At 42.3% G+C, this 11453-nt stretch overlaps 2 protein-coding genes across 2 annotated transcripts in view; one reads left to right on the top strand and one right to left on the bottom strand.

Moving 5' to 3' along the window:
- Window positions 1-16: 16 nt before the first annotated feature.
- Window positions 17-9378, top strand: LOC110050992 (arrestin domain-containing protein 4-like). The gene is made up of 6 exons (XM_020756965.2): window positions 17-369; window positions 2898-3124; window positions 4268-4475; window positions 5463-5623; window positions 6547-6784; window positions 7971-9378. Exons 1-6 carry the CDS (start codon window positions 147-149, stop codon window positions 8051-8053), a joined length of 1140 nt encoding a protein of 379 aa, XP_020612624.1. The 5' UTR covers window positions 17-146; the 3' UTR covers window positions 8054-9378.
- Window positions 9197-11453, bottom strand: part of LOC110050991 (uncharacterized) — a 7724-nt gene continuing 5467 nt past the window's right edge. The window contains exon 2 of the mRNA XM_020756964.2: window positions 9197-11151. Coding sequence (XP_020612623.2) covers window positions 9959-11116 — 1158 coding nt within the window. The 5' untranslated portion in view covers window positions 11117-11151 and the 3' untranslated portion in view covers window positions 9197-9958. The remainder of the gene's footprint in view (window positions 11152-11453) is intronic.

The raw sequence follows: 11453 nt of genomic DNA, 5'->3' as shown, positions 1-11453 counted from the left end.
TAGTTTCTAAGAGTCACGCAACAGTTATTTTTCCGTGAAGCGGCCATATTGTGGAGGAAATTTCAAACACAGGCGACGTTTTTCGCCACAAGGTCGCTTGCCCTCAATTTTGAGTGCGCGGATAGTTTGAAAAGCAGCGATAAACCATGCCACCTCTGTTTGCCTTCGTCCTTGCTGAAAACAGGCAGGTTTTTCAGCCCGGAGAAACAATTTCTGGCGCTCTGTTGCTCAACACAGACAAGGACATCAACCTTAGAAGTGTTCGTGTCGAGCTACACGGACTCGGTCACGTTCGAATTCGTTCTGGTAAAGTTACTTATGAAAGAAAAGAGACCTATCTAAGTTTTCAATCGATACTTCTTGGCAGAGGTAAGAACGATATGTTTTTAAACACTGCTTTAAAACAAAACACTATGTACATACATGCAACCTGATGTGTGATCATTACCCGTGTTATTCAAGAAATATTACTTCTGTCACTAGATTGGTAATTCCTTGTTTGGACATCGACGTGGGCAATTATTTTTCAGGCGCGATATAAATATCTGCTTACTACGGAATAATAATTGTTTAAAAATTATGTATTGGCGCGATCCGAAACGTTTAGCAAACTGTTTTGATTATTCGAGTCATTTGAGTTTAATATCGATCAGTTTCAAGTCAAAGCGGAACAATACAGAACAGACACACGGGCAATGAAGAAAACTCTCGACTATCACATTTCTCCAAGCTAGACTGTGTTTTTTTCTTGGTCAGTATGGCCGTATTTACAAACCTATTTCTCCCGAGATTCATGAACATTTCAAACCCTGAGTGATAATCTCTGTTCAAGCGAATAAATTTTTAAGCATGATCTCCTAATAGAGCGATATGTTGAGTTATGAGATGGTCGGATTGGTCATTATTTCCGCTAGCAGGTAGGGGGGGGGGGGGGGAGGGGGTGTCCATAGTATTTTTATATAATAACTTTATTTCATGAAATACAAAGAAAAACAGGATTTGAAATAGGGAGCATTTTTTTGTTACCCATGGTACAGTACACAAATTATCACTGAATAAACTGAATAAATAGGGGAACTCACTACATGTACTACGCTGGATAAGTTATAACGGACTGTTGTGCTTAGCCCAGTACTTTGCAAGTAACAGATCGCAGTGTAACATAGGGCGCTTTCCATTCGACCAAGTGTTCAATTCCGAGTGGGGGAGCGAATGGAACAGACACTTCTGGAATTTTGTTCCGAAATTTTGGGTGTACCTGGTGACGTTGGCCTTGATTCGTTCCATTCGACCATTCCTGCTCGGGCCCAGTTTCTTCGAGCCCGGACATGGCTCTAATCTTCAAGTTTTTCTATCTGACAGACGACTTTTAAAATCTCTTACTTCAACATCATTGCAGTGGATTGGCCACAACAAGCTTTAGTATTAAAGCGGTGCGAAAATACATGTAAGCTTTGCGTAATGTGGGTTTGACCGCGTGAGTGAACAGCTTGCCTCGTCATTCGAAAGTGACTCTTGAACTCGTCAGGGAAATAAAGAGGTATCGTACCTTCAAAGTAGTCGCCTACTCGATTTAAAAGTCATATCGTCGTCCTCGCCCAATACATCGTTTTTTTCAACTTCAGAGTCGTTTATCAACTCCAAAGCAAGTAAAAAAGGCCAAAAAGGCAAAGACTCTGCTGTTTGTTTTCTTTTCGTTTGTTTCGTAACTTGGAACGTGATGAACTGGGACGGGTTGGTCCAACCAACTGAGAAATACTCTTCCATTCGTCACGTGGAAAACCCGGAATTTCAAACCGGAATATTTGGTCCAATGGAAAGCGCCCATATACAATCACTAAACCAATTTAAACGACTCGCATTGCCCAGACGATGCGTACCCCATTTTCAGTCGGTTCGTATCCAGTCCTCTGGAGGTTTCGTGCCCATTCCAACATTTAAGAAGATTCTCAGCAAAACGTTGGATCGTTAAGTCGGGGTCAAACATAGGATTGTACATAAAGAATTAGAGCCCCCTTTTGCAGGAAGCCTGAAAACCCTCGCTAATGCAGAGCCAGACAGTTAACAAGAATCTCGAGGGAGTAAGGCTACAAACCCGAGGACTTCAATGTTTCAGCCAGTTTTGGTAAAAAGAAGTTAATCAAGAGGGTCTCAATGGGGTGGCCAAAAAATTAACCGTCAACTGTCAAAAACGCAATATTTTCACCGTCAACGGTCAAAAATGCAATATTTTCACCGTCAACCGTCAAGTGAGCAAGCCAATATTGGCCGTCAAATGTCTCCGCGGATATCCTTAATTAAGAACTAAACGATTGCCTTAATTGGGGTCAAGTTATGATACGTCCAGCGGTAACGAAGGTGATGTAATTACGCCAATTAGACACTCAGTAGAAGATCCTAAAACCTAAATTTTTCATGCACAAATTATAGAACTAATTGGATTAGTCAAATATGGCAAAATTGTATCCTTTTATGAAAAATTACAGTCAAATTTGTGCTTTAATTTAGTGTAAAAAACAAATGTTTCTTTATTTCAGGAATCTGTTCATAATTTACTTGACTTCATGCTCACAACAGAATACACATGTTGGGACAGAAGGTCTCTGAATCAGGTCCAAAAATAGTAAATTGATTGTTACGGCAAGAGAGACTTAAAAGTTTCTTCCTCATTTTCTATTTAAAATCATTCTTACCTCACGATGTTTATGCCTGGCTCACCGATTTCTTCTGAGTTGTAAAATGCACGATATATAATATTCATCTACTAAATCTGGGTTTCAAAAGTCGAAGAAATACGGAAAACCCCTGCCGGCGGAGGGGGCATAATTAATAACAATTTTCATCAGTATATCACTTTTAATCTCCATGCATGCTAATTTATTATGGTTTTCCGTAAGGTCCGTTTCAAGGCGGAAGTGACGTAAAGCTTCAACCCGGAAATTACAACTTCCCGTTCCAGTTCCCTCTCCCTCCTCACAGCCTGCCGACCTCATTTGAAGGCGACTATGGCAGTGTAAGGTATTGGCTTCACGCTGTGGCGGACCGGCCGTGGAGATCTAACCTTCAAACCCACAGTCCGCTTTTTATCGTCGAGCGCGTACAGGTTAACGACGCTACGTTACTTGTAAGTATGACGAGACCTTACCGCTTTGTTACTGCAGACGACTCTGTTCGCAGATCTCTTTGGCGCGCGGCCAGTTTCTGACAGAGTTGTCATTGGTCTCACTGTCTTACCGACTTTTTATGATGATGCGAAGCCATTCAAACGAAAATAGTTTGTTGGTCTGCATGAAAATGAACGTGCGAGTAAAAGTTTCACGTAATTGCTTTGCGCTGAGACTCATTTTCAAAGAGATATTAGTTAAATGAACTCGGAAATGGTGTAAATCTGACCCGGACAGTACGACACACACAACAACATTACAAGCAGCATTTCTTGTAGATGCTACAATCAACGTAGCCATACGCTGCAAGGTTGCGGCCAAAAGTGCACTCAATATTGCTGATGCGATTAAGTATTCCTAAATGAGAAAACGCCAATGCAAAAAGAAGAAAGCCGCAGAATCGTTACTTTTTTGCCGTTAGAGAGGAAATGCTGCGAATTTAATACTATGATACTAATCCCTTGCAATATTTGCGTCATTATTACAAAAATAGTCAATATGAAGACATGCTTGATCATCGCAGTTATACACACAACTTAAGCAGTTGTGGAATTAAAGCCTGAAAAAAAAATTCAGGCCTGAACGGCATTCGAACCTGTGACCTCTGCGATACCTGTGCAGTGCTCTACAACTGAGCTATCAAGCCAACTGAGAGCTGGTCGCGTTATGAGTTCGTAATATACCCGTAGACGATAAAGATACAAGTGAATATAGGAAAGACCATATAATTTATTTGAACTGTGGAGGAGTTGAACTGCGGAGAATTTCAAAATTTCAGAATTTCAGAAATTGTGTGTATAATTGCGATGATCAAGCATGTCTTCATACATCTTCCTCTCCAGTTCAAATATATGGTCTTTCATATATTCACTTGTAAAAATAGTCAATAGTAAGGTAAATGAGAAAAGCAACTTGGTCACACGAGGTAATCAGTACAGTCTGCACGCGCTAAGGTTTTAATTTTGCTGCTGCTTCTGTGGGAGTCGTCCGATTTCCCCCCCCCCCCCCCCTTTTTTTTTTTTTTTCAATCTAGCTAATTATGCGTTACGCCAGCTAACTGTGCTTACAACGGGCAATGTCTTTCTTCTTTCTTTTTTCTACAGGAACCAAGCATGAAACGAGAAGACCGTATGCTAGGATGGCCTTGTTGTCCATCAGGTCAGCTGTATGCCAAGGCGCGTATAGACCGGCTAGCCTACTGTCCTGGTCAGGAGGTCAAGATATCAGGAAATATCAGCAATGAGAGTGGCAAACAAGTCTTAGGAACTGAAGTACAGCTTGTGCAAAGGGTGCTCTTTAAGGCGCCTCAGGGTAAGGGAGTTACCGGGCGCTCTCCGTTCAACCAAACATTCCAAAAATTTCGAAACGTGGACATATGGTGCGGAAATTTTCTGGAAAGTTTCCAGATAATTTGGAAATTGTTGAATTTCGGAAAAGCGAACCATTCAACCGAAAATTCCTGAAATTCCGGGAGGAATGTCGGAACTGAAATTTGCGGGAAGAAATTTCCGAACATTTTGGCATACAATGTACTCGCAAGGAAATTATTTTTAAGGAAATTCTTGAAAAGGCTGTTTCATCATTCGTCACTGAAAATTTCCCGGAATTCAAACTGGAATTTTTCATGGAATTGAAAGTGCCCACAGTTTATTGCCTTTACATTAGTAGTTACACACAATATTTTTATGTTAGCTCATTTATTAGCAAATTGGAAAAGCATGCTCCTGTGATCTAGAGGATATTTGTTGGGTTTTGCTTCACAAACGGTAACCGAGCCTATCATAGTAATAGGAAGGCGTCAATGGGGTTAACTGTTGGTCGTTAAATGGGCCAAAAATTTTCCTCAAAATTGTTACTCAAAAATGTCAACCGTAAGACGATTTAAGCCACGAAAGCGAAAGTTTCAAGATCTCTTGCCATTTTGTGTGTTTTCTTCTTCTTTGGTAGCATAGGTAAAAGCCAGCAGACTTAATAATAATACCTTTTCCATCCCGAAATGGTCGTAATTAAGATATTGGATATGTTTTACAGTAATCACAATAAATTTTTAATTTTTTTACATAATGAAAATTAATTTTTAACTTATTTTAAAAACACTGTTTATTTTAAAATTCTAAGAACTCGGTTAACTGTAAGAGAAATGAATTAACTTTTAGCCGGAAAATCCCTCACCCCATGGAGACCTTCAAATAGGACTGAATGGAGTCTAGTTAAGTTTACAAGATCGCACGAGTTTCGGGTTTTTGAAAGGTATGAGTTGCATTATGAATGTGTTTTGTTTACTTGTTTGTTTTGAAGGTACGACACGCACATGTACTGAAAAGGTTTATGTTGTCAAGAACGAGCGAGGACTGGCACCGGGAGAGGAGACTAGTGTTGAGTTTGATTCGTTTGTCATTCCATCTGTTCAACCAACAACCAAGGGATTCAATTGTATCGAAATATCCTACGAAATAAGGGTACGTGAGTGCTTCAAGCTGGGGTGAATCTAGTGGGGAGGGAAGAGTGGTGGTGGTGGTGGTGGGGGGGGGGGGGGGGGGTTGGGGAAGTTCGGTGAAACCTCCTAAATTAAAAAAAAATGTATGAGAGATATAACGCGCTGACTTGGCCAATCCCATTTCGGAGGACCTCAATTTCAAACATTATCTGCGGGAGGATGCCTCCGGGTCCCCCTTCAGGGGACCGTCATGGGTGGTCCGTCAGGTCTCGAACCCCCTTCGCCAAAATCCTGTATCCGCCCCAGTCAAGCCAGGCTAAACTGAGTTTCCGACACAGGGTCTACACTGATAGCAGCTGTCTACAACTGACCGAATCTGGTTACCCTTTATAATGATACCATGGATAACACGCATACATGGAGTATTTATTGACGGGTTTTGTGGGGTTCATTGGTCATGCCAGTGCCTCGATCGTAAATCAATCTACACGACTACATCACAAATTTTCAGGAACAAACTGTGCGCTAACTTTAAAACGATGTTCATATTTGAACGCTTTTCATGACCGTACTTAATGCAAGAACAATTTCCCCCCCCCCCCCACCCGCCTCCCTTCAAAAGAGAAAAAAATGGTGTGCAAATTGCGCATACTGTCCAATCACATCGTCTAGTTGCCTGCATGATGCGCACATTGCATGTCCAATGACATGCGTGACGTGTATTAGAGCTGGATTTAGGCCTGCTGGTACTGAGCCAGTTAGCCAGTGAACAGCCCCTTACTCCCCCTGAGGTTAATTGAAACTATAAACTAAAGCAAAATTCTGGAAACTGATTGACTGTTAGCTTATATACAGCTGCTTGCTCTCGCTGAGACAACGCATGCGTGTCAGGCGAAGGGACCTCGGGCGCGTAGTCCAGCTTTTAATTAAGTTTCTTCTTTTTAGTTCATTGTGCGAGTGGCCAAAGCCTTCAACACCGATATAACATTCCCAGTTGTAATAACCACGGTACCTCCTAGCGCCCAGCCTTCTATCGACCCAGTGCTAAGTCAGCAAATCTACAGAGCCCTTGCCAATTACCTGGCGTCACGTGTTGCTGCTGAATTAGCCAATGATAATGCGGAAGAGGAGACCGAAGTGGGAGGCCAAACTGTTAGCGATGGATCGGGGGCTTCAGCCAATGGTAGGTGTTCGTCCATTGAGAATAATTAAAAGGTTAGGGATGTACAATTTTTTTGAGCAGCAGACGCGGTGACCTAGTGGTGAACGCGCTGGATGTCGCAACGAGCGTTCTGGGTTCTAGCCCTGGCCGAGGCCATTGTGTTATGATCCTGGGCAAGAAACGCTATGATGGACTAGCGTCCGATTTTAGCGGGTAGGGTGTGGGTGAGGACGAATTAATGTTACAGAAACAGAGATAAGCTCCCATGGTATAGGACACTTGGTTGTACGCAGACGTTTCACCTCACTGTTACGTGTTGTCGTGGTGTTTGGTTTGGAGTGGAGAGAATGATGCATTTAAGATTTGACGATTGCATGTATAACTCGACAGAAACACAGGAAAGTTGTTAGTAGTAGTCACGTTCGTTATTTTCTTTGGGTGCAGCCCTTCTAAAAAACACTTTTTGGGTGTGGGTGTGTGTGTGTGTGTACGTTTTTTTGATTTTTGTTTTTTTGTTTTTTGTTTTTTTTGTTTTTGTTTTTTTAATCGAGTTTAGTCAAATCTACAGCGTTCTACCAGGAATTCCGTTGTCTGATTGGCTATGTTACTCATTAATATCCATCCTGTTCTATATAGTGAGTAGCCTTGCAGTGCGCGCTTTTTAACAAAATGGCGGCCGCTTTCTTTGCGTTTTTAAGTGTCTTTGAAGAGGATTGTTCTTTAACTTCTGAGCGACCACTAGTAGCCATTATACTAAAACAATTAGATTATTCGCTCTTGATTTTTATGCTTGATAGTTGATTCGGTGTGCGCCCTCGCTACCTAGCTCACAATCTTATTGTTAAATAGAAACACTCGCGAACTTTTGGGAGAACTTGAAAAAGCTGTGGAAACACTTGCCTATTGGCTCGTGTTCCAACAGCATTTCTCGCTCTCCCAAACTTCTATAACTCGATAGAAACGCGGAAAATGTTTTCTTTTTCTTATTTAGTTTCATATCAAAAATCTCCGTCCGTTCACCCCTCTCTACTCCCCGACGATAATAGTAATGAAATGGCGCGCGCGTTCAACAAACAAGAGAGAATGATTTGTTTTGATGAGTGATGAGACATTCTTCTAGCTCCATTCGCGTTGCAACAGCAGTTGTAAAACAACTCTGTGGAGTCACTCAGCCGACTGACTTTTAACTCTGTTCCTTTCGATGTAGGCCCTCCTGACGTTGGAGTTCAAAGAGGCGAGAGGCCTGGGTCTGCTACTGGCCGGCCGTATCATTATTCAAGAATGGTGTAGGATATTTTCCTACACCTTTACCTTTACATTTCGTAGTTTGAGACCCTCCCAAGGACATCGTTTATTTATTCACCGTTTAAGGTTTCGTTTTAGGTAGATAGCATTTCACACGGAAGGCTAATGTCAGCTCCTGTTGCATTGGGAAGTACATTATTTTAGTTGTAGTGCTGAAAACCAAAAAGAATAATGGTTGGTCATGGATGTTATCATATATCCAGTAAATTAAACTAAGTTCCAGTTAGCTAGAAATATGATGTTATGCAGTGGGCCTTTGCCATTCAGATTGAGCAAACGGGCGGAGCTAAGGTACTTGTAGAGATTAATTATTAACTCTAGTTGTTTTTTTTTCGGGGGACCAAGTGCATCGCCCGTAATATGGAGATACCCATATTATGAAGATGTCCGTAATATAGAGTCAGTTGGAGTTTCTACTGATGAATGATGAATGGTGTATTTTATGGGACCAAGCGAATCTTTATATTAAAGCGAGTTCTATGTTATGAAGGTGTTAAAGTTATCCGTAGAGAACAAGCTTATTCCCGGGTTCCGTTCAGCCTGCATCGCAAACAGTCTAAATCGCCGGTGTGGACTGTACCGGGGATTTTGTGGCACGTCCGGCTGCATTGCAGGCTAGGTTCCGTTTTGCATCTGTGTCAAAACAGGTACTCGTGCCGGCGAAACTATTCAGATCAAAATCTGTTTCACCTGCACGTACATTTTTTGAGCAGATCAAACTCATTTTCAGTTAAATATTTTCTTACGAAGACTGATTTTAAAACAGACAAAAGGCGATTCAGAAAAGGCCCATAGAGTGTTTTCACATGATGTCACGGCAGCCATAATGGTGTTCCAAAACAATGAAACGGCGGCCATGTTGGTGTGCCGAACCAGTCCTGTGGGAGTCGAACGCTTTTATGTAAACACACTTTTGTTCAGATTAACTTACCTGGCTGCTGGCCTTGTGAGTGAAAACGCTCTATTACAAGGGCGGATGACCTTTTAATTAAAAATATTTAATAGAGTATTACTGTAAACGGTGGCAAGAGAATTTTTGGACGTTTGGTTACAGATAGAATAGTCCTACTCGTTGTACCTTTATTATAACATAATAATTTAAATGATGTCTTCAGTATTTTACTTCAGTTCTTGTGTGTAACAACACTTTATTAGTTGGTCTAGCCATGAGTTCGTATGTACTAAATTTAAGGACTGAAACCTAGTTAGTCCTTGCCATAAAGAGATTAGTAATGCTGTTCATTTCTTATAAGGACTTGATGCTGTAAACATTCTTAAACAAATGAAATGATTAAAAAAAACCTGGAATACACGCGAGTACGTATTTTCAAATACGTTGCTGGACTAACAGAAACGTTATACTGGGATAAAACCGTAGGTTTCAAAGTTCCTTCCACTTAATTGCCTAGCTATATGGTAATGTTGATTATTTTGGTCGACTACACCAGCGGATCGATTTAGTGGTTTATTTTTCAACTTCTAAGTTTGAATTTGAGAAAAATATATATATGAAAACAGTGGAACGTTAATCAGCGTAGTAAACAGGATAATTCTTCGTTCAGTACTCCTCAGTACTGCGATGATCATACTTCACTTTCATCTACTACCGCAGTTCAAATATGAATTATTTCATATATACTTCACATCATTTCACTCACGGGAAGATATGAACTCAATTAATTGACCTCGCTCCCAATGTGTGGCTTCATAGCTCAGTTGGTAGAGCATCGCACCGGTATCGCGGAGGTCACGGGTTCGAATCCCGTTGAAGCCCTGATTTTTTTTTTCAGGCTTCTTCTTTCCAGTTGCTTAAATTGGAAAATTTACTGCGATGATCATACTTCACTTTCAGTACTCCTTAAGTTGTAGATTATGCTCGTAAGCGCATGATCACTCACGCGCAGGCGCTCCATCACCATCGGGCAGAGGATTCAAGGTCAGCACCGATGGAATGCTAGATGCACCGCACGTATACGGGCCGAGGGACGTATCGGCCAGTGCTGGTCCACCAGTGGTCATTCCAAGTTGCCTGCAATCTGGAGACAAGAAGACGTTCCTGTTGTTTGCATCTGGCTCTGTGGTTGAGCCACTTCCCCGCGTTGCTTGTACCCAAGGACCACCATCAGTTTTAATCCAAGTCGGGCCCCACAAGCCTTGGCGTCGATGCCCATTTCCGCTCCAATCCTCGAGAAAAGAGTAAATACCTTCCAGCTTTTTACTCGCTGCCTTCGGACGTACCTGGAACGAGGCCAACAATCGCCAGACATTCAGCTCTGGGATGCGGAACCATCCGGTAAAGACGGCCTTGTCGCTTTCTTGGGCGTCCGGTTGGACATTGACCATGAGTTGGTACTTGTGACCCACCTTCCAGTCGTAGGCAAAGTAACTTTGGCCTCCGGTACCTTCGCCACCAAAGCGTTGAACTGTCACTCCTTCACCTTTAGCAAGTACTTTCACCAAGTCATCGGGCGATGCATTTGGATTGTCGTCCGTCGACGTCTTGTCCCATATTGAAAAGAGAACCCACTTAGGGTAGCGATCTTGAATGCCCATATAGCCTCCGGTGAAACCATTAGTCATGTAGTAAGTACTAGTTGCTGTCTCCGTCACTGCGATCTCGTTGTAAAACCAGGTAATCCCCTCCCGCTGTACTTCAGAATTAGCAGGGGCTGACCACCAAATATGCACAGAGGGAGACCTATACCTATCAGGCATCTCCGGTGCAGGCAGCCATCTACCTTCTGCTGATAGGTACACTTCGCTGACGTTATAGTTTGGGCCCCAGTCGGCTTCGTAAGGGAAGTCAGCATCTTTTGAGGATACAAACCCTCCAGTACTTCCATCGAGAACTTCTTGCATGTACTGAGTAGCAGTAATGACCCAGCTTCCGCCTGCATAGAACATCAGTCGAGAGTTGCTTTCACAGACCCAAATGTTCTTATCTCGAACTTTGACGTCAGTGCGAGAGTAATCTCCCGGGTTAGCATAACTATCATCTTGCACCAAAACAAGTCGCAATTTAGATACATCTTTCTCCTTGGAAGACATGCTTGCTTGCAGCTTGGCTATCACTATCTAAGTCTCTGAAAAGAGAATGAGAATGAACGGAAATGAGTCCCGGCCTCAGCTGGTTGCCTGGCGCACTTGTGATATGTCTCAGAGAATGGTCAGTACCAATTTCAGCAGGCATTTTTTGCTTCGCCTGAAAATTTAGGCAATGGCGCAAAACTCCAGGAAAGAACCCAGTAAGCTTAAGTCTTGGTAGACGAGAAAGCTCGACCCGTACAGAGCATGGCACGCTCAGGAAAATTAAGGCATGGGTCAGCAATTATTTTCCTCAAAACAGTTAGGGGGTGGTCTACGTTCTGAGGCTTGGTTCATAACA

Source organism: Orbicella faveolata, unplaced genomic scaffold, assembly GCF_042242905.1.
Source record: "Orbicella faveolata isolate gen_17 unplaced genomic scaffold, um_ofav_v1 contig_46, whole genome shotgun sequence".
NCBI classification, from domain to species: Eukaryota; Metazoa; Cnidaria; class Anthozoa; order Scleractinia; family Merulinidae; genus Orbicella; species Orbicella faveolata.
The sequence above is the reverse complement of the archived record's forward strand: the minus strand, read 5'-3'. Positions and strand labels throughout refer to the sequence as shown.

What these genes read in the sequence shown, in the direction of transcription:
- LOC110050992 (XM_020756965.2), top strand. Translation starts at nt 147, where the DNA reads ATGCCACCTCTGTTTGCCTTCGTCCTTGCTGAAAACAGGCAGGTTTTT. An exon ending in ATCGATACTTCTTGGCAGAG is followed by an intron (nt 370 to 2,897) that starts GTAAGAACGATA and finishes GTTTTCCGTAAG; the next exon opens with GTCCGTTTCAAGGCGGAAGT. An exon ending in ATCGGGGGCTTCAGCCAATG is followed by an intron (nt 6,785 to 7,970) that starts GTAGGTGTTCGT and finishes CTTTCGATGTAG; the next exon opens with GCCCTCCTGACGTTGGAGTT.